Here is a 27,146-nt window from a genome sequence, read left to right as displayed (position 1 = left end):
GTGATGGATGCTCATTGGTGCAAGTCTTCCATGCATCGTGACCGTTTGCTCAAAGTTTGGCCTGGTGACAGCAGACAAAACAGGCATAAACATTCTTATTTGGTGTTAAAATGTTCACCTATATCAGGTATCTGACTGAAAGGCTCCAAAGGAGAGGAACAGCTTTTGTTTTACCTTTCCTATCAGTGCACCCCTAAGTGCACCAATTGATGTGCTGTCAGTCAGGCACACTCTTCCTTTGGACACAACTAGCCATGCTGCTAACTTGGATAGTATAGCTCTAACCTCTTCCGTGCCTCTGTGACTTATTTTGTAGCTGGAAAGTGAGTACTGCAATTGTTTTCTTTCCCTTGTGGACTACTCATGCTTTAGATGCAGACAGGAAAGGAGAAGCCAAAAGGAGCACAGAACACTTGTGAAATGAAGGCTTAAGTGTTCTTTAAGAGGTAATAAGACATTTAAGGGACAGAGCTGGAAGAAGAGAATAATTTTATTAACATCAGCGTTTCTGTTTTTTTGTGGCAAGCTAGGTCTGTACTAAAGTCAAGCACATGAGTTTTCTGGTTCCAAAATAGGAGTTGAAACCAGGAAGATTACACTTGCTGTTACTTTTCTCCTAGGAAGGCATGGTTCTTTGCCTGGTAGAGAGCGTTTATGTCATTAAAGATTGGAGCAATCATTTATATATCTATAATTCAGACATTACCTCCTGATTGCATGAAGAGGTACACTATTATGTCTGTGATGTTTTCTTCTTCCCTGTGTATCTCTCAGGTGTCCTGGACAGCAGAGGTAAATGTAATTTTTGTGTTTTTATATCAGTGTAATATTTGCATAGTGCTTCTGACACTTCTAAGGAATTTTCTTGTGAGTACAGCTTGGTTTTGAATGGGAATAGAAGTGCCCTAACTTTGGCTTTTGCAGTTCTTAGTGGTTTAGATATTTTTCAACTATTAAAGGTCTCCTAGCAGAAGAGAACTTCCCTAATGTGTTGGGAAGTTGTGCAGACCTCAGAAGGAGGTGAAATTACCACATGGTTTCACCTGTATAATGTTAAGACATAAGCAGATTTGAGTGAAGCATCCTGGCTTTCAATTGACCAGGCAGTAGAGAGCACAAGCTAAAATTTATATGACATTACCCCATGCATCAATCAATATTAGCTCCTGATAGAGTGAAAAAAAAAAAGTGACTTCTCTGAATTCTATCTATAGAAACAGCAGCCCTAAAGATGTCCCGAAGAAAATCTGTTATGCTTTGGATAATACACACTTGCATGAGCAATCTCTCTCTAGCCTCTCTCACTTCTGTGGCAAAAGGGTGACTGAATGTATTCAACTGCTTTTGGTTGCATTGCTGGCTGTTGGGGGTTTTGGCAATGGCTTTTATAGTCCTCTTCTCTCCACTGAACTGAGAGTGTCTCATCTGCAGCTGATAATATCTGGACTGTAGATTCATTAGCACAGTAACTTTTATCTCTCAATTTTTGATGGATCTTCACACACAATTCAAGGTAGACCTGCTGTAGAAAGTCTTCAGACAGCCCAGTGAGATTGTGACTCATTGGTGATGACAGTCTGAGCTTGAATCACCTTTAGCTTGTGACTCCTCATCCTTTACAGAGCAGTTGAACCTTGTTCCTTCTTTTCAAGCACAACAATTAATGATACTGAAGGAATAACATAGTAAGTACCAGATGGAGATGATGTGAAATACCATATGCATCAAGATGAAAATTTCAACTACAGAGGAAGTGTATACTATCATGCATGAACATGGGTAAATAAAGGAATGGGACCTGACTGTTCTCATTTGACTGGTTTTTAAATCAGAGAAAGGACATACATGTGGGGCTGTGCAAGGGGTGAAAAGACAGGCTTCTTTTTTATATTCTCATTGAGCTTCCTGTCTTCATTGTTTACAAGTGTGTGATTACCTACCACATAAATAAATGTTACTTCAAAGACATGGCAGGAAAGAGGTGGTGGGAGGTAGACAGAACAGCATTTGCCTGTGATTGTGTTAACACTAATTGGGAGCATGAGAAATGAGTGAAAAAGACTGGCTATTTTCAGGATGTTTTTGAAACCTGTGTGTAGGGGTGAATATTGTTCAAAGTTTTAGTTATATTTAACACTGCTTTGTGCTTAAACAAACTCAAGGACCAGACAAATGAATAGCCATGGTCCTGGAGGACTGTTAACACAGGGGAATCACACATAATATAGTAAGATACTGGAGTCTAGGCTTCACTTTTTGTCTCTGACACCGGCCTGTGATGGGACCTTGATGTGAGTAAATTCACTTCAACATTCTATGCTCTGAATTCCCTTTTCCAACTGACCGCTTCAGGTTTGAGATTTTTCTGAGCAGGAGCTGTCCTTTCTGAAAAGCTTGAGCAGCACTGCAGCTCCAGCTCAGCCTCCAGAAATTCCTATCCAACCAATCTGAGAGTAGAATCATAGTCTGTATTTTCTTAAGTTTTTGTCTTTCACGCAGATTTACAGTCTGTTGAAAAAGAAAAATCCACAGTGTTATTCTAGCTGAGGAAAGGCTCCGGAAGGCTCTGTTTGGCTTCTTGGCTGTCCGACCAGCAATAAGTTGCTCAAAAAAAGACGTACTAAATTGTCTCTTGCCCAGACTGTGGTTAAGGAACAGGATAGGGGAAGGGTACTTAGGGTATGCAGTGAGAGGGAACTAGTATTATTGCTGTGGGACCACATGCAAGTGAGGGACCAGGTGCAAGTATGGGACAAAACCCAATAGTTCATCCTAATCAGGCTTATCTCCTTTATTAGTTCCCTACCTTCCACAATTTTGTGTTTACCTGTGATAATTTTATACTGGTTCTTTTCTTTTTAAGATGTCCTGTGTCCAAACGTCCACGTGGAAGGAGACCGATTCAAACACACCAGTCGGGGGACTGATGAAATTCCAGGTAAAGAGACACACTTTTCTGCTGTACATTAGGAAATGAAATAATGTAACTATACATTTCTAGTTTGATGTTCTGATTTATTACACCTTTCCTAGCTGACAGTTTCTTAATCCAACACATAGTCAGCAGTGGATAATTACATTGAAAACTGCAGGACTGAAAAAGAATTATCTGTTGACAGTCGACAGCAAATTAATCATGAGCTTTCTTTTGATGTAACAGCAAGTTAAAAAGCCAGTAGAGCTTAGTGTAGTAGATAGAGGAACACAGTAAATCTTGGAGATGCCTTTTTTTATTTTACCATTTCATGTTTGGAGAGTTTCAATGTTCATTTATTTAATCTGTGATTGTTGCATGATGTCTAAGCACAATGGCAATTAACACTGAGGAAATGCTTATATAAGTGTATATAAGAAAAAAAAAAGAAGAAAAGAGAAAAAAAAATCCCAAGAAGAAGCATCTTTTCAGAAGTACTGATGAAAAATGAAGTGGAAAGCCTGTCTGGTGATATCTCTGTTTTTCTGTGAGTTCTGATATATCTTTCCAGCCAGCTGAAGGACTTAATCTGTCAGATATATGAGTAGGCTGTGCCTCTTTTCTAGCCCTCCAAGACTGAGCTGTTGGCAGAAAAAAAACCTGTCCATCAAGGTTGTACTGGGAATATCTGTGACTGACCTAGGAACATATGTCACTGCAGTGGGAGACTGGAAGCTCTTCTGTAACTTGATTAGGAGTAAAAATGGTCAAGGTTTGACAGCTCTTCTACTTGCTCAGTTTTTTCATTGGGAATTTTCACTGCCTGCACAAAATAGGAGTTCCAACTGGGCTGTCTGTAAGCAGCTTGTTTTGGCTGCAATCTGGTTACATTTAAGCCTGTGACAATGCTGGGAAGTAACATCTTTTCTGGTCATTAGACCCAATAGTAATACTCAAACATCCATTTTCAACTGCTGCTTATTGCTAGGTCTTGCATCAGCCTGTTCTGAGAGTCCTTCTGTCACTGGGTAAATAGTCCTATTGACTCTGAATGAATCTATTTGCAATGGAAGCTGCTGCTTAAAATGAGTAGAAGTATTGTGCTTCTCAGGTGATCATCTTGTATGTGATCCTTTCCAGAAGTCTGTGTTGCAAAAAGACTGCCTATGTCTAGTCCATGTTTATCTCAGTGAAATTTTAATTCATATGCTAATTAACAGATTTTAGGCTTTTACCTGTCTTCAAATATATATCTTCTGTTGAGCAGTGTAATGCCCAAATATCTCACTTCAGGTTTCATGCAGAAATTTTTAGTAGAGTGAAGTATAGAAATGAATATGCAAACTGTTTGCCTCTTCTTTGGAAAAAGTTGAACTGATATTCTGGGTCATTGTGCTGCTTGAGATGGGTCTGTATAGGACTGAAATGCTATTCCATTCTATATAGACTCCTTTCATGCTCTAATGCATTTTCTGAAGACTGTGGGCCTCTGTGTCCAATTCCAACAGAATACCATTGCCTTCTTCCAGCTAAGGTAATTGGAAAATTTCTATTGTCTTAGTATGCTGTGTTTCCTCTTCCAAAAGAATGTGTTGTGCTATTAGTTGTTGCTGAAAGTTTTTTTTGTTCTGCTCCAAAGCGAGATGCAGTTTTGAGGAGCAGCTTGCACCCTTCTCCCTCACACTAGTGAGAGCAATTCAGCTCTGGGATTTCTGTGGGTTGACGAGTGACAGCACTGAGAGGGAGGTTGTTCCTCTGCTGCCCAGGTCCTCATACATCCAAGAATTTGAAGTTAACACCTGTGACTTGTGCTCCACTTAGAAGCTTAATGACAACTAAAACTGATCCTTGCTCAGCAGGCTCCTAACACAGAACTTCATAGCTACATCTTGTACAAGCTCATTTTTAGATGGGCACAAAGAGCATCCTCATAGAGTGGAAGCTGTAGTAAATCTCATTTTTGGGGACAGGGAAGACTGTATTAAAAAGATTCTCACATTAAACACCTCTTCCCTTTCTCAGACAGGGATAAGACATCAGAATTGAAGGTAAGAGGGACAAAAGTATTTCTGTTGTTTTGTGGGTTTTTTTTTAATATGCATACATAATTATATATATATTTATATGTATTTATTGGGTGAAACGCACTGGCAGATGGCACAGGCAATTCTTTCACACAGAACATCACCAATGCCAGCCCTTTCTTGTATACTCCACCTGCAGAGAAGTTATAACATGACCTGCTGCCTTTAAGTCTGTGTCTGCAGTTAAGTGAATGAGGATTGAGTTACTCTGTATTAGCAGAAGTAAAAAATAGAAGATAAATTGTAAAACTATCTATAAAGGGACAAACTGTTGGAAATGAAGGAATCAGTGGTGTGACTGGAAAGTACAAGTTGCATGGGATTTTGGTAAGTCAAAGGCAGAGAATCAGGGTCAGGAGGATGGCTCCGTGCATAATCAAGGGAATAACTATATCAAAAAGCACACTATGAGCTGGAAGAGAGCCAACAGCCTAAACTGATATTTTCCTTTCAAAAGACAGGTGATTATTTTTTCTTTAGACAAATGGAACTAATTAAATCTCATCCATTTGGATTTCAGCAAACATTTGTTGAGTGCTGTACTGAAAATCACTGCTAAAGTGAAAAAAGTTAGAGATTAATAAAAAACTGTAAAGTGATCCAGAAAGTGGCTATCAGGGAGATAAAGATGAAGTCTCTAGGAATAACATGCCAGAGGGCAGACACTGGTGGACCTCCTCAGGATCCTGCGTTAGATCTAATCTTCTCTTTGAGTTTCCACTACATAGACTTGGTATCAGGATATCCTTGAAAGAGGAACTGGGAGTTTTTCCAGCTGACTTGGGACTAGTAGTTTAAAAGGCCTGTTATGGTACTTATGGATCAATAACAGGATTTGTGCTATAAACGCATACTCTGGAAACTGATGGTGTCTTAGTCAGTAGATGTTTGGAAGTCACAGTGCTGTACAGCTGGGGAGAAGGTAAAAGTCATTATTGGACAAGGTAAAGTAGGTCTTGTAGAGACAGGGGAGAATTCATGAGAGTGGACAGGGGTTTGGATACAGCTTATCTAGAAAAGTGTGCTCAGACCTGCGTAGCTCAGGAAAGATGGATTGAGCCTCAAGCAGCTATTAGCGTGTTCAGGAGCCAGACACACAATTTTCAAACAGGAGATTAAAAAACTGAGTTTGGTTAATCTTGCAGTGCGCAGGTGGAAAGAGCAGATACAACAGCTCTCTGCAAATAGATCAGGGGAACAGCAGAAGGGAGATAGGGGGATCACTCAAGCCAAAGGACAAAAAGTATAATAAGAAATGGGTATCAACAGTTTAAGAGATGTGTTCAAGACATTAGAAGAAGGTTTCAAACTGTCAGTGATATGAAACAGTAGAATGAGTGGTGAAGTAGTAGTAGTAATGGAGACAAATAAACAGCAATGGATAGTAATGGGTCCCCTCATAGCAGAGGATCGTGCTCTATGGCCCTCTGTTGTCAACATTTAAACTAAAAATCGCTAGCTGTAGCATTCAGTAAGGGCAGCTACAGTGAGATAGGATTGCATAATGTAAAACTATATAGGCAGCTTTACCACAGATACAAATTTTGGCAGTGAACTGGAGTGACATCTGTCTAGCAGTTCATAACATGTATATTCAGAATGTAAATATTGCTGTGTGCATTAGAATCATGCATGGAATTTCGAAAGAAAACAAGAAATCTGGTTAGGATATCAGGATAAACATTGCTTCTCTTCCAGAAAGTGTGATATTTTAAAGCAATGCTTAATGATAATTTAAACAAAATTCTTATGGTTTTCTTAGGGCACTATGGGTTTTCTGTCGAATGCAGAAATGAAGACAAAAGAGGGTTCGTCTTCTTTGCCCTAAAGTATTAAAAATAAAGCCACAGTTGTAAAACTTAATTCTTCTTATACTGCTGAATTGCCATTTTGATTTCATCAGCATTTAACAAAGGATCATGACCTACTATTAGTCATGACCAGGCAGAAAACCACAATGATAAAGTTTTTCACCCTGGAAATATGCCCCTTGTGGTTTTTTTTATCACAGAATCACAGAATAACCAGGTTGGAAGAGACCCACCGGATCATCGAGTCCAACCGTTCCCATCAAACACTAAACCATGTCCCTCAGCACCTCATCCACCCGTGCCTTAAACACCTCCAGGGAAGGTGACTCAACCACCTCCCTGGGCAGCCTGTTCCAGTGCCCAATGACCCTTTCTGTAAAGAATTTTTTCCTAACGTCTAGCCTAAACCTCCCCTGGCGGAGCTTGAGGCCATTCCCTCTTGTCCTGTCCCTGTCACTTGGGAGAAGAGGCCAGCAACCTCCTTTCAGGTAGTTGTAGAGAGCAATGAAGTCACCCTTCAGCCTCCTCCTCTCCAGGCTAAACAACCCCAGCTCTCTCAGCCGCTCCTCATAAGGCCTGTTCTCCAGCCCCTTCACCAGCTTTGTTGCTCTTTTCTGGACTCTCTCCAGAGCCTCAACATCCTTCTTATAGTGAGGGGCCCAGAACTGAACACAGTGTTCGAGGAGCGGTCTCACCAGTGCCGAGTACAGAGGGAGAATAACCTCCCTGGACCTGCTGGTCATGCCGTTTCTGATACAAGCCAAGATGCCATTGGCCTTCTTGGCCACCTGGGCACACTGCTGGCTCATATTCAGTCGGCTGTCAACCAACACCCCCAGGTCCCTCTCCTCCAGGCAGCTTTCTAGACAGACTTCTCCTAGTCTGTAGCACTGCACAGGGTTGTTGTGCCCCAAGTGCAGGACCCGGCATTTGGCCTTGTTAAACCTCATGCCATTGGACTCTGCCCAGCGGTCCAGCCTGTTCAGATCCCTTTGCAGAGCCTCCCTACCCTCCATCAGATTGACACTTCCACCCAGCTTAGTGTCGTCCGCAAACTTGCTAAGGGTGCACTCGATGCCTTCATCCAGGTCATTGATGAAGACATTGAACAGGGCTGGACCCAGCACCGAGCCCTGGGGAACCCCACTTGTCACTGGCCTCCAGCTGGATTTCACACCATTTCCCACCACTCTCTGGGCCCGGCCATCCAACCAGTTTTCCACCCAGGAGAGTGTGCGCCTGTCCAGGCCAGAGGATGACAGTTTCTCAAGCAGAACACTGTGAGAAACTGTGTCAAAGGCTTTGCTGAAGTCCAGGAAGACCACATCCACAGCCTTTCCTTATGAAGCATTATATTGCACTAGAGCATCACATGAAAGTTATTGAAAATGAATTATACTTCTTGAAGTTTTAAAACTTAAAATTTGAATTATTTGTATTATTAACTGGACCTGGTGTAGAGGGGATTTGATTGCAGAAATCTTGATGATCCCTAGAATTAAAAATGGACTGAGCTCTAGTCCTCAACATTATCTACCAGAGGAGATAACACTTCTCAAGAGATACGGGCTGCTATTTTCAGGGAGAATCTGCCACAGGAGTAAAGAAAGACCTGTGACAATTTCCATAAAATGCTAAGAAAAATTAACCCTGGGGAGGGATGCTTCCAACCAATACATCACATTACACATCCCATACAAGCCACAGTGGATGGTGCTAATGGGACAAAGAGGGAACATTAAAGTCCTGATTCTGACTTCTAAGTAGTCACAGAGGCTGTGTGTTTGAAGAACAGCAGAAATTTCATCATGAATTGTACCACAGATTGACTTCTATTCCCCATCTCAGAAACCTCCATGCATGAATGAGTGAAACACCAGCATATTTATGACCTCTCTGTTTTTCTGTAGTTCTAAAAAAGGTTGTTTGGGCATTTTACAATAGAGGCACTGGTTGTAAAACTAGTAGCCTACAATTATAGACTGCAGTGTCTGGGTTTAACTGTCAGCATGTCTCCAGTGTCCTGTGGTTCACAGCAAAAGGTTTGAATTCCAGGGATGCCAGTGACTCACCAGCTAATTATAATATCCCTGGGACTATTTATATCTGCCCACTAAAACATGTGGTAGAAGGAGGAAATTGGAGTGTCCAGGCTGTTGAACCTGTGGAACGAGCACATTAGACTGATGTCCTCTGGGGGACAAAAGTGCTTTTGTGGTGCCTGTGTGATGGGCATTTTGCTCTCCCTGTGCAGTTGGCAGTCCATTTTGTCCCCGTCATAGTCTCCTTGTGAAGGTCCTGAAAGGCAAGTGGAAAATTCATGAATAGCTGCAGAGATTTGTAATGGATCACTGTCTTTAGACAGTAGATTCGCAGACATGGTGGTCACCAGCGAAGACTGCACATATGCAGTGATGGTGAAGCTGGCTATTTATGAGAACACCAGCTAGTCTCCTCTCCATCCTCAGTGTTACACCTGCATATGTAGGACTGAATACAGCTATGATGTTTGTGGATGATGGAGCAGAAGAATGAAGCTTTACTGTACCATGGCACAGAAACTTTGCTGTCATGTTTTTCAGTGAGCAGTCACTAGGCAATGACAATGAAGACAGGGCTAAGAGCTTCTTATTTCTTCCCCCCCACTCCACTTGTCTTATGAAGTCCCCAAACAAAATTTCATAAACAATATTAGCACTTAGCTGAGTGCTGATCTTCTCCAGTCTCTGAGGATCTGGACAGCTGAATTTGAAATGGAGTTCCTGAGACACATACATCTGGCTATAGTTGCTGTTTAACCATGAAAAGTAAGTAGGGAAAGTAGCAGCTGACCTATCTGTATCAGTAGTCCCTAGAGTCATTTCAGTCTCCTGTGAGCTGGAGAAAATAGCCAGACTGATGCTGTGGGGTAGATTTGTCCTCTGAACTGGTTGACGGGATATATTCAGTGCAGATGACCTTAAGAGTCTTTTTTAGATTTGCTTTCTAGTGGTCTATGTACTTTGCAATAGCTAATGTCACCATTATAGCCTAGATCATTACACTTAAAAGATCTTTGAAGTTTTTCAGAGGTTGCCAAATGATTCACCCATGTTCAAGGACAATTAAATACCCATTAAATCCAAGAAAACCAAGTCGAGACATCATCTGGAACTGTAGCCACTCTAGTCCTACGGGCTAGCTTTAACCAATGCGTTAGATGTGCGCTGTGGCATGCCTGATGTCCAGGTGCTCCACTTATCCAGCATGGGGAACTGTGATGGTTACTTTTGGGATTATGTGCCAAGGAATTCCCTTCTACAGAAACTAAAGGACTGGGATGTGAAAATGGACATATAGTCATCCCAACACTGGGTAGGATGCCACCAAAATGTGCTTGCATCTTCTTGGGTACTACGAAGACAACATTTATTCAAAGAAGTGTAGAGTCCTCCCTTCCCCACTGCTACGCCATGTCATGAGTTTACAGGAATGCCATTTAATGGCTTTCAGAGGTGCACACAGCACCTTAGGGTCCAAGGAACTCAAAAGAGAACTTCAAAATAGAGGAACTAATTAAAATCAGAACCTAGTACAAACAGTCCTGGTAAGTTCAGCTGGTGCAAACCTACCTGGCATGCAAGTACATCAAAGGAATAATGAACCTCTGTTTAATCTTGTAAATCAGTGGAGCAGGGAAGGAACTGAAAGAGGGACCATGGCACTAAGCCAAATGTCCATCACTGAGAAAATGGAGAATGACTTCAACACAGAAAAGCCTTCAGTAATGAGGCAAAGAGTTCAGTGTCAGAAACAGCTTTCAGTGCTGTTTAATATGCTATTTGGAACTGTTCGAAAGCTGAGAAGCAAATGGGTAAGAGTGGACTGATGTAGATAAATAGAACAATGCATCAAATAAAGTGGTGTGTTATTAACATGAGATCAGGTGCTGAAAGGTGCTGCTTCAGAGGCAGCTGCTATAGACATGTATTTATTTCCTGTTTTTACAACAGGCGGGGGATTAGATTGCAAGAACTCTTTCCACCAGGTGGAATGGCTATAACTCTGTATCCATTTATTAGCTTGTGATTTTGACCTCTCTCTCTCTTTCTCTCATGCTGTCTCTTTGGACTAGTTTTAGTGTCCTTTTTATCTTTCCTGAAGTGTTTTCTTTCCTGTGTAACAGTACCAAGTGCTGTATCATAGAATGGTTTGAGTTGGAATGGACCTTAAAGATCATCCAGTTCCAAGCCCCTCCCATGGGCAGAGCCACCTTCACTGGATCAGGTTGCTCATAACCTTATCCAGCCGGGTCTTGAACATCTCCAGCTTCTCTAGGCAACCTGTTCCAATGCGTCACAACCCTCACAGACTCTTTCCCCTCTCTTTTTGACTGAAGCCTTAGGCTGGTCAGAAACAGAAACAGAGAGGCCGGTAGTTCAATCTGTTGACCACCTCTTCACGTGCATCATTACCTCCCAATACATGTTTCTTTTTGAGGTATGACTGTGTGATATACCTCAAACCATGCTCCTGCTTCTGACACAGAGGAAGTAAACCAGGTTCAGTAAACCAACAGCCTGAATAGTGACATTGTGTACTGGGGGTAAATTTGGTTTCTTATTCTTATAATACTGAGAATATATAAAGTCCCTGTAAGCCACCTCATGGATTATCTCCTAGAAACATCAGGCTTGTTGGAAGACACCTTTTTCGAGAGCTATTCTGTGTATTTCAACAAAACCTCGTTATAAGCTTAAGTTTTTAGGTGCTCTGATCACTAAAGTCTGATGGATCTGGTGAGAAGAAAGTGAGAACAGCAGGAAGTGCTGCTTAAATCCTAACTGTAACATCTGTGGAAAGAAAGGGCAATTGGTTAATAGCAAGAACCTCTTTAAAACACTCTTGTGTCCCTTTAATCTATGGGCTTTGCAATACTCTATGGTTCTAAAATTCCCTTGCAAGCTGCTTGTAAAATATAGTAAATTAATTTTTTTTAATGGCTTGTGCCACCCCTTTACTCACCACACTACTTCATGTAGGGGCTTGTGGGCAGCCCGTATATCTTTGTTCTTCTGCAGGTGCAGTCCTAAATGCATTAGGAATAAGTCAGATAATGCTAAATCAAACTGTCAAGCTGGGAGTGCTATATGTGATGTGAATTACCCATGAAAAAAAAAAAAAAAAGCTGCTGCTTTTTCTTTCTTTGCTGGAGAGGTGAACTAGAGGGGAATAAAACAGTGCAGGAAGACACAAGTCTTACACATTGTAATTCTTCGGAAATCACTTCTTTCAACAGGCAGAGAGAGTTAAAAAAATTGGTTCAGCAAAAACTTTCTTTCAAAACCCTTTTTAGAGTCATTCACAATGAGACGTTGTCTGGGCTGCAGGACTCTGACCTTACATGTTGTCTTGATTACTTCAAGCAAGCAAGTGACAACTGTGTCCCCCACAGGGATGCTGGGACAATGTGAAGGTAGAGTGGCTGGCTGCTTTGACACTGATCCCAGTATTGTCATCATAGACACCTCACCAGCCTGAACAGTGGATCATCAAGAAAGAGGGAAAGGGCTTTCTGACTGCTTTCTGCCAGTGTGCCAGAACGACTAGGACATTGAAGGATGTCCTGTGCATCTGAATGTCCTGAAGCATCACTGTGCATCTGACCCCCTCTTAAATACTACTTCTTGTTGCCAAGTGGAGCTATGGTTAGGGCAGTGATCTACTGATACGGATGTAGGTAATTTTAACATGATGGAAAAGCCTTGGAGATGGAGACTTCAGTGAGCTCTTAAAAATATCCCTAATATCTGATGCTCTGTCAGGTCTTGTTGGGATTTTCTGTCCTATGGAGGAAAGAATGTCAGGAACAGAAAAATGTAGCAGATGATGGATGGTACAGAAATAACAGCAACACATGTTGAATAACGTAGTAGGTCTCCCCTTTGGAGTTTGGAAACTTATTTCTATGCTATCCCTGACCTCAGACACCTCTTGGCTGCCCAGAAAAAGTGGGTTTCAGCCTAGAGCCCTATGGAAGCTAAAAATGGCAAAAGTTTAGAAGAAAAATACCCCTTGTCTACACTCTGACTTCAAATAAGTCATTGCCATTCATAGCTTGTTAAATGCACTATTTAGCTTTAGAATATGGTACATAACATTTTTTTCCTATTATTTTTAAAGTATGTATTAGCACAGAAAGTGACTAAGACAGGTAATAAGAATATGGGGTCTTTATAGCAGTAATAGCCTTGTGGAGCATATTGGAGGAACGGGATGGAATGCTCAGGATCTAGTGAGCATGCAGGCTCTTCCTCGTGAGCACAGGCAATCCATAAAACCTTAACTTTCAAGACTGCAGGAATGTTAGGCAAGAAAAATGATAAGATCTGGTATTTGCTGAAAGACTCTCGAGTGATTCTGTTCTTCCTAGGAATTTATACACTCCTCTAGTCTACCATAAAGTTTATTGCCATTGACCTCCCTCTAGTAAAAGTAGCATATGCTGTTTTATTACAGGCAATACAGATTGCTATTTTCAGAAGCCTCAGAGAAAGAGTAACTGATGACAACCTACCTGACCTTGGCTATTGGTGATACTCCATCAATATGTTGACAAGGCTGATAATTCAGCTGTGAGAGTTTAAGCAAGACCAGAGAGTGAAGCATTTCCTGCAGAAGCTGCTTTGTTTTATATATAAACAGACTGGCCAGGGAGTTGGTTGAGTAACCATCCCTGGAGGTATTTAGAAGATGGGTAGACAAGGTGCTCAGGGACATGGTTTAGTGGCAGATAGGAATGGTTGGATTCAATGATCCAAGAGGTCTTTTCACACCTGGTGATTCTGTGATTCTATGATTTTATGATATTAGTGCTCGTGGCTGGAAATCCTCCATAACAAATGTATTCTGGCCACGTCACCTGAGGCTCTGTTGTCCAGTGCCTTTCCTGATTCCTCTCTTACCTGCTTTCCACATTCCCTTCCGGGTCCTTGTCTCACCAGAAACTTTCACAATTATTGATAGGTGTTCTCCCTGCGAGTGTTACCTTCAGTTTCTTGGGAATGCAAAGCAGAACACTTTTTTTCAGAAGGTTTCTTCAGGCTAAAGAAGTTAATGGCTGCATCCTACTTTGAGAACATCTTCTAAATATGCACACTGCTGTGTTTTCTGGATATTACATTTCCTTTTGTTGCACTAGTTTTTCTGGGTTTGGGTGCTATTTTAATTTGGTGGGGTTTTTGCCCCTGAACACAGGACAGGAAAATCTCTCAATATACTCAACAGCTCCCACAATGATGTCCATATCGGATCTGTAATGCAGCCAGGCAGAAATCCAACTCATAGTCAGGGCAACCAACCATGACTCTTCTAGTCTAGTCTTGAAATAATTATCTTCAAACAAATGTCATAGGACCATTGGACAAGTACAAAGCTGTTTGATCATCCTTTGCCCACACTTCATGGTGTGGTTGGGTACAGCGTGGACATCTTTCCTGTAAAAGAGAATCTGGTGTAATATTACAGTCAGATGGTGTAAAAACTGTCCAGTGCCAAGTTTTACCCTATAACAGAAAATCTGAGTGTGTTTTCTGATGCTGGAAAAATGGGCTGCTTCCTGTAAGGGGGTTATTACTTCCAAATCAAGAGACATTTGGCTGATTTGATCAGCAGAGCAGTGCATAAGAAATTGCTTTTCAAGCCAAGTATGCTGTTAGGAATCTGAGCTTCTCTTTCAGGTCACTATTTTAATTTTAATGTTAATGGATTAGGGTGTGCTGCTTTTCAGGAGATGTAATCATGTTGGAGGCTTTTAGTGACCCCATATTGTTTTAGAAGTTATGATGAAGTAGGACATTTATGATCAAAGAGCATTATTCATCTTATTAATTGCCATGTTTATGGCATTACTGATTAAATAGTTTATAAGTAAACTGGGAAACCACACCTGCACTGGTACACAAACCCCAACCTTTTAAATCAAAGCAACTGAGAACAGGGAAGCCCCATCCTTTCATCCTGTGCTCGAGCATGATACTATGGCTGGGAAACAGTGGCTTTGTCCTTCCTAACTTATATTCTTTCCTGTTTCACTTGTGGAGATGATTGGGAAGCTGTGCATAAGATCTCCTTTTCCCTATGACACTGAAAATGTGGTCCTTCCTTGGTGGTGGAAAAATAATGGACATATTTCTGCTGTCACTCTACCCTAGAAATGCTGTACAATTGACTAAACAGCAAGTCAGATGTTTGAAGAAAATCTAAGTGAGCCATTTCCACTGCACTGTTAGCACCCAGACAGTGCCAGGAATACACTCCTCTCCAAACACTGGAGAAATTATTAAAACATCACCTGTTTTTTTGTTTTTTTTTTTACAGGAACATTGACAATATTTTGGGTTTTCCTGTTTCTTCTAGTTCAAAACAGAATGGTATCTGTTTAAGCAGACTCTTAGAATAAATGGTCAGGATGGCAAACGTAAGATATTGCTGGCCTGAATTTAAAAATCTGAAAATTTTATTCAATCCTGGTGGTAAATAAGACAAAACAAACGTGTTATGCATGATTAGTTAACATGTTTTCGATTAGTTAACATATTTTCCTCTTTGCTTCTGCTGCATTCACTGCACAAAATGGATAGCATTCCCTATGAGTAGAATATCTCTCCCAACTTCAGCAGTCTGAAAGTTATTGTCTATATGGGCTTCCTTTCTGCTGAATGGAAGGAGGTAGGCACTGCCAAACAGTGACTAAGCCTGTTTGTAAGCAGGTCTGAGACAGATGCCATGAGTCATCTTCCTAGAAAGTCCTACATTTCTCTGCTGACCCACATAAGGGACTAAAGCAACCTAGATACATCAGACGTCTCCCTTTTTAGGCCGTTAAAATTAGGTAAGTTGCATCTCATCCTCAGCACAGTTCTTTGTTGCTTAGTGTATGGCCTGAAGCCATATTTTCTGTAGTGTTATTGAAATCCTTCAGTAACCAAATTGTCCGTTACCTCCATGGGCTTTGGCTGGCAATGGAGTATCTAAGAGTGGAGGCTATCTCACCAGCTGTAGACCTTTGCTAGGTGAGATTTAGCATGCAATCTGAGGATTCTAAGCTGTCTCTGTGTCAATGGAGAGAAACATTTGCTTTTGGAATCTGTTTTAATATGAGATTAATCTTTTCCTAGAAGTGCCTGTATTTGACTTGTGTCGAACTCCGTAAGAGTCTATGTTTTTTGCCTGTCTAGAGAGCTGACATTTAGCCAGATGAAACACATGTGCAGTGCTCTGTAAACATGAACTGTTTTGTTTCATAGCACTCTCTAGGGAAAGTGGAGGCAATATGTGAATTTGATAGTGAAAAAAATTCATAATGTGATTAAAAACCATTTGGTTGTTTTGAGTGTGGATTCAGACACATCTAGGACTTAATTTTTCCATGGTTTTACATGGCATTTTTCAAAGTACAACTCTCATCCGCTTTTTATCAAAAAGTATATCAAGAAATTTGCAACTTGATGATCCATATCCTGAATAAGAAAAATCCTATTAATATTTACCTGCATGCTTTATTCAGTCCTGAATGCAAATGAGAGAATCTAAGTCATGAGCATGATTAATTTTCATTAATGCAAGTTCTGCTTGCAAAATAGTTTTAACAACCTTGTGTGTTTTTCATGGTGTTATTTAGGCTCTCTTAACTACATTTTGTTAGGAAATCCCAGGGGGTAAAAAGAAGAGGTTGATTAAATCTGACTCTTAAATTGTTTCTATTGGAAAGGCATGCCAGCATGCACACCTTCACAGTTGCTCATAATGTGAACATGAGTTTCATTTGTCAAAGAAAGATGAGGCTAGGTCTGTATGTGAGCTAATGATGGGAAAACTTAGCAAGAAGTTCTTGCCACTATATCTTTGACTTTTGTATTTTCGGCAATGGAGCCTTAAGAGTTCCATGAGATGAGAAATATTGCACAGCTTGAGAACTCTGGTGGCTGACATTACAATGTCACTTGGGCTCTGTTTCAGCCTTCAGCATCTGCAGCTCAGCTGCTGTGAATGGTTAACAATATTCCTTGCCAGTTAGCATGGTCTTTTCTTACCAGCAACACTCAACTGCCTTCCTTACAATTCTGTTTTTTGGTGAGGGATATGTAGGTCATAATGAGATGAGCTATGGGAGGGCTTAAATGAACAGGGCATACTGGTTTTTATGTGATAGAAGCTCCAGAAGGGAGCACTAGTGTTCTGGTAGGGTCTATTTGCTACAATTTATAGCTACAGTCATGGCTTATTACAGTATGTATCACTAGAGTTGCTGCAGAGGTGATATGAGGTGGAGCCATGAGGCCCTGGAGCACCTTAACTGCCTTATTTACCCCCATGAATGTCTAGTAAGAGCTGAAAATTGAGTGGACAGGAGGGAAAAGCTGTTGACAGCCAGGAAAGTTACTGTGATTCAAAAGGCCTCAACTTGGCACCAGGCAACCATTTATGTCTTTGCAAACAATTAAGATTATATTTCTTCATAAAAAAAAGCCATTTCTTCAGAAAAAGCTCCATGGAAGATTTGTGTTTTATTTCTTGCCTGCTGTCACATTTGATTTGCCTTGGAAGTTGCCCACGCAGTTTTTTTGCACCTTTTTATTCCTATAAATATGAAAAATAATGTCATTAAGTGGGTGACTTATCCCCTGGCAGCTGTTTTCAAGCCTTGCAGTGTCTTTCAGCCTGCAAGTTGTGAAAAGTTCATGAGGACAACTAAGAAACCCAAGGATCTTAACATCTAAGTTCACCACACAAACATGTTTATCTATGCTATACAAGTTTTAGGAGCTCACTAACTGAAAAAAAAGTTAAAGGAATTGCCATGGTTTAAAATCAATTTATCAAAATAAGCTACTATAATATCACCAGATTTGTATGCTGGAATTACACACACAGGAGTTAATACATGTAATTCATAGAATCGTAGAATAATAGAACAGTTTGGATTGGAAGGGACCTTAAAGATCATCTAGTTCCAACCCCCTTGCCATGGGCAGGGACATGTCCCACTAGACCAGTCTGCTCAGGGCCCCATCCAGCCTGGCCCTGAACACCTCAAGGGAAGGGCAGCCACAGCTTCCCTGGGCAACCTGTTCCAGTGCCTCACCACTCTGTTGGTGAAGAAATTCTTCCTTATATCTAGCCTAAATCAGCCCCTTTCCAGTTTATACCCATTGCCCCTAGTCCTATCACTGCAAGTCTTTGTAAACAGTTCCTCCCCAGCTTTCTTGTAGCCCCCTTCAGATACTGAAAGGTTGCAATAAGGTCTCCTCGGAGCCTTCTCTTCTCCAGGCTGAACAACCCCAACTCTCTCAGCCTGTCCTCGTATGGGAGATGCTCCAGCCCTTGGATAATCCTTGTAGCCCTCCTCTGAAGTCATTCCAACATTTCCAAATCCTTCTTATGTTGAGGATTCCAGAACTGGACACAATACTCCAGATGAGATGTCACAAGAGAGGAATAGAGAGGCATGTGTGAGAGGGTGAAGAGGTTGGAATAGCCCAAATAAAAGGAAAACACAGGTTCTCTGCTCAGTTGCTCACAATCTGCCCTTTGCAGTGTCTTTGCCTGTAACTCCACAATGTGTTTGGTTTTGAGAGTGGCTTTTAGTTTGGATGTGCTTCTTGGGGAGCCAGTTTGGACCTAAAAGCAGGACGATTACATCCAGACAGTACTGCATCTCCAGGAACTGAATCCATTCAGGAGCATGGCACAGTTGTACCTGCACTGTCCTTGGCAGGTTTTAGTGCTGGACTTTGTATCATGGGTCTGTTGTGGCTAGGTCCATATTGACACTGGAGCTGTATAGATCTATGCATGTGGTTTATGATTAAGCTAATAAGCCTTGTAAGAACAAAGTCAGGAGATTTGCACAAATGCCTGCAGTCAAGTTTAACAGCTCATAGAATTACAGAATAATAGAAAAAATAAGGTTGGAAAACACCTTTAAGATCATCAAGTCCAACCGTAAACCTTATACTGCCAGGCCACCACTAAACCATATCCCTAAGCGCTACATTCATATGTCTTAAATACCTCCAGGGATGGTAACTCAACCACTTCCCTGGGCAGTTTGTCCCAATGCCTGACAACTCTTTGGAGAAGAATTTTTCCTAATATCCAATCTAAACCTTCCCTGGTGCTTGAGGCCATTTCCTCTTGTACTATCACGCATCACCTGGAGAAAGAGACCAACACTCACTGAGATAAAAACTGTTTTCAGGTTCTTGTAGAGACTGATAAGGTCTTCCCCGAGCCTCCTTTTCTCCAGAATAAAACAAGCACAGTTCCTTTAGCTGAACCTCATAAGACTTGTGCTCCAGACCCTTAACCATCTTAGCTGCTATTCTTTGCAAATGTGCCAGCAGCTTAATGTCTTTCATGTAGTTGGGGGCCCAAAACTGAACACAGTAATCAAAGTGCAGCTTCACTATCATTGAGTTCAGGGTGATGATCACTTCCTTGGTCCTGCTGGCCACGCTATTCCTGACACACTATTCCTCCTGGCCACCAGGGCACAATGCTGATGACTCATATTCAGCTGGCTGTTGACCAGCATCCCCAGATCCTTTTCTATCAGGTGACTTTCCAGTCATTCATCCTCAAGCTGGCAGTATTATGTGGGGTTGTTGTGAGACAATGGTGAATTGACTGGACTAAGACAAAGTTGTACTCAAATCATATGAGGAGTGTATGTAGTCAAATGTCTTGGACTAGCAGTTTTCAATAAAATCATAGAATCATAAGGGCATGGACCTATTGGTGCAAATTCAGAGGAAGGCCACAAAAATGATCAGAAGGAAGGAACACCTTTTTAACAATGCCTGTAGTGACAGGACAAATGGCAACAGTTTGAAACTATAAGGGAGTAGATTTAGATTGGATATTTGGAAGAAATTTTTACAGTGAGGGTGACGGAACGCTGTAACAGGTTGCCCAGGGAAGCTGTGGTCACCTCTTCACTGGAAGTGTTCAAGACCAAGTTGAATGAGGCTATGAACAACTTGATCAAATGGAACACATCCCTTGCCATGGTATGGGGTTTGGACCTGATGATCTTTGAAGATCCTTTCCAATCCAAACCATTCTATGCTTCCATGAATATGTGTTTCCATCTGCCCCTCTGCATTTTTCTACAGAGGGATTAATGAATGATACAGAATTTTTGAGGTGATGCAACAAGGTAAACAATAACTATTGATTTCTTGAGAACTCTATTCTAATCTTCTCAGGACTTGTTACAGTCTGAATGCTTGGTTTTGAGGTTTTGGATTAAGCAGGTTAGATAATTTCAGAATTTTCTTCTGATTTTTCTCTAAGATAACAACCTAAATACAGTTGAAGACATTTCCCACTGCCTATTCAATATCTCAAATGTACACTTCCATTATGTACAGGATTTGACTTGATGGATTCATTCAACGTGAGACAGATTTTTGGGATGAAAGAAAGTGGAATTCAGAGTGCTTATGTACGACTTGGAAGCTTCCCTGTTGTTCAGAAAACTGAGTGAGTACCCTAGTTTTTCACTTTATTTTCATCCATACCTCTGCTTTATATTATTTGATTTCTCTAGATAAACTTTGTAGTAGTTATCTAGTAATTACATGTATATTGCTGCTTTGATAGGCTGTTTCAGTTCTACTGGAACAGAATCTCTTCAATGAGTGTAGATTCCTCCGTGCCAACTACAGGCTCCATCCTGGTAGAGTTATACCTGGTTTCAGTGTATCTTAATTGTCATGAAGAGCAGTATGAAGAAATCCACAAAAGAACTTAAGGCATAATAGATAGCTTCTAAAAAGAATATTTGGTAGCAATCCCATTGAGATACATGTTTGCTAATCACAAGAGACGAGTTTCTGGTAGATGTTTTTTCAGTTAGCTGGGTTCTGGCCTCCTAAAAAAGTGAGCAATTTATAATTCTGTGTTAATGTAGGTTCAGTCCTTGGAAGCTTTTATGACCTGAGGCTGCCACTTGTGTCGTAGTCTATCAGAACGATTTCTCTTCAGATTGTTATTGTTATTTGAGTCCTATTAGCATTAGCCTTCAAAAAAGTGAGTGCATAATTTCACTGAGTAACCGTGAGCCATAGACTGAATTGTCATCATTAGCATTCTAGCAGTAAATTTCCCTGTGCTAGTTTGAGCGTAAGCTTAAAAAACTGATAGTAATTCTCCTTCTTCTTATGGATGAGGGCTGTTATTTCTGTTATTTTTTATTCTGTTTCGGCTCTTTTACTCAGATCACTGTACCTCTGAGATTGTCCTGTGACTTACATCAGCTTGACTTCACAGTATTTTTTCTTATTCTGTAGCCAACCTGGATTAATTTACCCTTCTCCCCTGTAAAAACCCAGTCTTTTTTTAAAAAAAAAAAAGTACAAATATCATATACGGAAAGGAAAACCGTTTGTTCTATAGTCCATAAATTCTCAGGGTAAGTAAGTTCATGATCTAGCAGAAGGCCAGCAAACTAAAGACACCTTGGTTTTCAGAAGTAGCATATGTAACTACTGTGTACGTAGTGGGGAAATAAACCTATTTTGTTTGGCTCATAGTAGCCTCTGGTAGAATGTCTGCTTGCTCTGTCTTGTAACACCTCGTGGTACTGCACTTTATCACTAGAAGAGTGTTACCACCAAGATGACACAGAAAGAATTCCTTGAAGTGAAGAAGTCCAGTTTATGCTTCAGAAATTCTGGGAATAATGTTCTACTGAATCTGAGCTCTGGGTGATACTATGACAAATAGGACCAGTGCACTCCATGGGTGTATAAGCAGGAACTGTTAAGGATGAGCTGACTATCTCTGTATCAGGCACCACTGCTGGATGCTATGTCTATAATTCAGTGGGTAGGAATGGACAGAATGAAGGTATAAGTAACTACGGGAGAAGTCAAATGGTGAGAAATTCAAGAACTGCAGGTCAGGTAAAATTAAAAAGTGGTTAGCCGCTGAAGTGATCACTGTCTGTAAGAACGTCTGGTGAATCAGAGTTTAGAGAAGGGCCTCTGGTGCCAAGGAAAGCAGTAGACTGAAAGCCAGTGGCTACCTGTTAATGATATCAAAAACAGTGTGGAAAAAAGTCACACTTTCAATAATGATCATAATTAACCATTGGATAGCACAAATTACAGAGAGCTGTCCATTTGCTTTCCTTTTTCAAAGTAAGAGTTAATCATAGAATAACCAGGTTGGAAGAGACCCACCGGATCATCGAATCCAACCATTCCTATAAAACACTAAACCATGCCCCTTAGCACCTTGTCCACGTGTGCCTTAAACACCTCCAGGGAAGGTGACTCAACCACCTCCCTGGTCAGCCTGTTCCAGTGCCCAATGACCCTTTCTGTGACAATTTTTTTCCTAATGTCCAGCCTAAACCTCCCCTGGCAGACATTAGTACTTTGTTGTTGTTTCTGTTGTTGTTTTTCCAGAAATAGCTATAATGACTTTCTGTCTGCTCAGATTGCACTCATTTATCTGTTGTTGGTTTGTTTAATTTTTTAAATAAGTAGAATATTTTATTGCCCAGGAAAATTAGAAGTAAAACAGCCTTAAATGGTAGACTGAAATGACTAAGCTTCCTTTTGATTGATTAACTTAAAAATGGAATTGAAGAAGAACTATTATATTTTCAGTCTTTTTTATTTTAACTGCCATACTCCTGTGGTCTGGGAATGAACCCAAATGGATAAATCACCATGGGAGGTGTCTGCATATTTGGTTCATTTTACCTTTTGGTGTCAGGATTTTGAGATGGTATATATAGGGTCATTGCACACAGAAAATAAGATCTTGTAAAGCTGCAAGAAATTGACACCTGCAATAATAAACAAACAAAGACATCTGTCCTGTCTTGTACATAACCTCAAGCAATGTTTAGAAACTGATAGCAGCATCACTTAATTAGATACAAAATCATGAACTGAGTAATATATGTAATTCACTTTATTATCTGCTTAAAGGATTTGTATCGTTTTATATTAAAACTAGTACTTTTACAAAGCTCCAGCTTAGCTATCTGGGAAATGTTCCTATTTATCTTCCAGTCTGGGGCCTACAGCTATGAGCTTCCTTACCATTTGTGTTGAGGCATGTGATGGTTCTGTGAGCAAGCAAACACTACAGCTAGGAACGTGGTCACTGAAGGACTCACGGGTCTCTTTAGCTGTTTAAGAGTTACTCCCTAAACCTGTCTGAGGTGTCTCCCCACTCCTAAGGTTAACAGGGGCTATCCTACTGTTTGCTCATGGCTTTTCCATAGATCTTCTGGCCAAAACTGTGCCCCAGATTTCTGGTTTTGAATCCTCAGGCTTGTTTCTCATTACTGTTGTTTTGGCTAATGCCAAGCTTTTGGCTCATTATTCTGTTCTGTCCTCCATCTATTTCTCCTATTTCTGACTCCAGAGCCTTCTTCCTGCCATGTCCACCTTGCAGTTTCCTTTTGTCTGATCTGGTTCCAGCCTGGCTTGGTACTTATCCCACCTGCCACCCCACAGAACTTCCTGATTCTTGGCCTAGTTTCTGTTTGCTGTTTAAATTGCTACACTGTCATTTCCCCCAGATTCTGAGTTTTAGTGTTTGGGGGCATGTATATCTTGGGATGTTTGTCTGAAGACTCTGGCTCCTGACATCAACTTTTACTTCAGTTACCTGCCCTAGGTTTCTCCATGAGCTCTTGCCCTCATCTTATAATTTGTTCTGCTCCAAAGAGAAGAAAATACTACCCAAATCTGCCAAATCCTCCTACACTAAACATGAAACCCACTGAATGCCTCCATGTTCCTTACTTCATTTCAAAAATATATTGCATAGAATCACAGAATCAGTAAGTTGGAAAAGACCCACAAGATCATCTTGTCCAAACATTCCAATCAACCTCTAAACCACGCCCCTCAGCACCTCACACACCTGTCTTGTAAATACCTCCAGGGATGGTGACTCAACTACCTACCTGAGCAGCCTGTTCCAGTGCCCAATGACCCTTTCTGTGAAAAATTTTTTTCTCCTTTCAAGTAGTAGTTGAGAGCAATAAGGTCTCCCCTCAGCCTCCTCTTCTCCAGGCTAAATAACCCGAGCTCCCTCAGCCGGTCTTTGTAAGACTTGTTCTCCAGCCCCTTCACCAGCTTCATTGCTCTTCTCTGGACTCGCTCCAGAGCCTCAACATCCTTCTTGTGGTGAGGGGCCCAGAACTGAACACAGGATTCAAGGTGCGGACCCACCTGTGCCAAGTACAGAGGGAGAATAACCTCCCTGGCCCTGCTGGTCACGCCGTTTCTGATACAAACCAAGATGCCATTAGCCTTCTTGGCCACCTGGGCACACTGCTGGCTCATGTTCAGTCGGCTGTCAACCAACACCCCCAGGTCCTTCTCCTCCAGGCAGCTTTCTAGACAGAGTTCTCCTAGTCTGTAGCACTGCGTAGGGTTGTTGTGCCCCAAGTGCAGGACCCGGCATTTGGCCTTGTTAAACCTCATGCCATTGGACTCTGCCCAGCAGTCCAGCCTGTCCAGATCCCTTTGCAGAGCCTCCCTACCCTCCAGTAGATCAACACTTCCACCCAACTTAGTGTCATCCGCAAACTTGCTAAGGGTGCACTCAATGCCTTCATCCAGGTCAGTGATAAAGACATTGAACAGGGCTGGACACAGCTCTGAGCCCTGAGGGACATCACTTGTGACTAGCCTCCAGCTGGATTTCACACCATTTCCCACCACTCTCTGGGCCCGGCCATCCAACCAGTTTTCCACCCAGGAGAGTGTGCGCCTGTCCAGGCCAGAGGCTGACAGTTTCCCAAGCAGAATGCTGTGAGAAACTGTGTCAAAGGCTTTACTGAGGTCCAAAAAGACTACATCCACAGCCTTTCCCTCATCCAGTGAGGGGGTCACTGTCATAGAAGGCGATCAGGTTAGTTTGGCAAGACTTGACTCTCATGAACCCGTGTGTACTGGGCTTGATCACCCGGTTCTCTTGCATGTGCTTCATGATAGCACTCAAGATCACCTGTTCCATGACTTTCCCTGGCACTGAGGTCAGACTGACAGGCCTGTAGTTTCCTGGGTCCTCCCTGCGGCCCTTCTTGTAGATGGGCACAACATCAGCCAGCCTCCAGTCCAGTGGGACTTCCCCAGTCTTCCAGGACTGTTGGAAGATGATGGAAAGGGGTTTGGCCAGCACATCTGCCAGCTCCTTCAATACCCTTGGATGAATCCCGTCCGGGCCCATCGACTTGTGGGTGTCTAGTCGGGCCAGCAAGGCTCTGACCACCTCCTCTTGGATCATGGGAGCCTCATTATGCTCCTCTAGCTCCTGGGTTTGTACACAGATGGAACGACTTTCTTTACAACTAAAGACTGAGGCAAAGAAGGCATTAAGTACCTCAGCCTTTTCCTCATCCCCTGTCACTGTTGTTCCTTCTGCGTCCAATAGGAGGATTTTTTTCCTTGTAGAAAAAGAAATTGTTTCAGGAAGATGAAACTGCAGTAAGTGAGATTTAGGATAGATGCTTTTTGCAACACTTAGAATAGTGAAACATAGAAAGAAATTACCTAGAGAGGTTATATCTATTCCATCACTGAAATTTCTGAAGTAGAGGCTGTAAAAACATCTACCAAGGTCATATAGGTGGGGTTGATTCTACATTGTGACAATCTTTCTATAGCCTTTTATTTTCCTTCTTACTTCCCCTTCTCCACGCTCTTCATTCTAAGAGCCTGTGGTAATGTAAGGAATATGAAATGAGCTGGCTTTCTCCAGCCTTGTTTCATAGACCTCAGTGAGAACAATGTTTTAATGCTAGCTGGCAACTAAGCCCTACACAGCCAACTCACTTTTTCCTCCACTGGTGGGATGAGGCAGAGAATTAGAAGAGTAATACTGAGTATCAGGGACTGAGATAAAGACAGTTTAATAAATAAAACAGAAGCCATGCACACAGGCAAAGCAAAACAGGGAGTTCTTTCACTACTTTCCATCAGTCACAGGTGTTTAGCTATCTCCAGGAAAGCATGGCTCCATCACACCTGACGGTTACTTGGGAAGACGAATGCCACAACTCTGAATGTCCCCATCTTCCTCATCTTCCTTCTGTTTCCCGCAGCTTTATATGCTGAGTATGACATAGAATCATAGAATGGTCTGGGCTGGAAGAGACCTTTAAAGATCACCTAGTCCAAAGACCTTTAAAGATCACCTAGTTCCATCATATGGTATGGAATATTCCTTTGGTCAACTGTCCCAGATGTGTCCCCTCCAAAATTCTTGTGCACCTGCAGCCTATTCACTGGTGGGGTAGTGTGAGAAACAGAAAAAGGCCTTGACTTCATGTAAGCACTGCTCAGCAATAACTAAAACAACCCTGTGTTATCCACACTGTTTTTAGCACAAATCCAAAACATAGCCTCATACCAGCTACTGTGAAGCAAATTGATTCCATCCCACCCAAAAACAGCACAGTGAATTGTATCTCATTTTAGTAGGTTTTAGTTGTTGTAAAAGCAGTCAGATTCCCCAAACACATTAATTATGCTCTTCTTCATGAAATGCAGGCACTCTATTAATTGCTCTTACATTCAGTGTCTGAAATGAGAACTGATAATTTTATTTTTCTCCGGAATATTATTTTTATAGTTACAGGATCTCATGCTGACTGTCACAGATGTATGCTTTTATGCCAAACAAAAGCATGTAAGAAGGAGGATGTATAGTGAAAATGGTTAATAGCTAAAAGAATACCTGGTTATTATAATTTTTTCTTTGTAGATGTTGTGAATCACCTGACTTTGTAACTGGGTTAATTAGCTCTTAGACTAACGTGTAGCACCAGGGGATTCTCTTGTCTTGGAGTTTTATAAGGGCCTCTTCTGCAATCTATCTGCCTGTCAGAATTATAGAACAAGGAGCTGGCAGGGTGCTCCCTGTAGGTACCAGGCATCCAGCAAAGCTCCATAATATGGATCATCAGTTTAATTCAGCCTTGGGTGAAAGAAGGAAATAAAACATTTCTTGGGACAGCAATCAGTGCCCTTGGATTCTTAAGTAAAGCTGAACTTCTAGATGGAGATCAGTTTTCAGTGAGGAAGTAAATGAAAACTCATAAACAGAGTTTTTTTTTATTTATGCAGTAATGCATCTCTGTAAAGGATGTAGGGACCAAGGACTTCAGAAACACTTTTTATCATATCTTCAGAGCAATGTGACTGTCTCTAGATTTGCTTTTGGCACAAACTATGTCAAGAACTTGCAGCCAGTTCTTCGGCATCTTTAAAAATCAGTTGAGGATGACAGATAATAGGTCATTATGGATTTCTATCA

The 27,146-nt window shown here is 41.4% G+C and overlaps 1 protein-coding gene across 1 annotated transcript in view; it reads left to right on the top strand.

Annotated features, from left to right (window-relative positions):
- COL22A1 (collagen type XXII alpha 1 chain) overlaps positions 1-27,146 on the top strand; it is a 234,289-nt gene that overhangs the window by 67,957 nt on the left and 139,186 nt on the right. Inside the window, exons 4-5 of the mRNA XM_069854706.1 lie at positions 2,864-2,938; positions 20,225-20,336. Of these exons, the coding sequence (XP_069710807.1) occupies positions 2,864-2,938; positions 20,225-20,336 (187 nt within the window). The remainder of the gene's footprint in view (positions 1-2,863; positions 2,939-20,224; positions 20,337-27,146) is intronic.

The sequence above is a fragment of the Phaenicophaeus curvirostris genome, chromosome 3 (assembly GCF_032191515.1).
Source record: "Phaenicophaeus curvirostris isolate KB17595 chromosome 3, BPBGC_Pcur_1.0, whole genome shotgun sequence".
Classification (NCBI taxonomy): domain Eukaryota; kingdom Metazoa; phylum Chordata; class Aves; order Cuculiformes; family Cuculidae; genus Phaenicophaeus; species Phaenicophaeus curvirostris.
The sequence above is the reverse complement of the archived record's forward strand: the minus strand, read 5'-3'. Positions and strand labels throughout refer to the sequence as shown.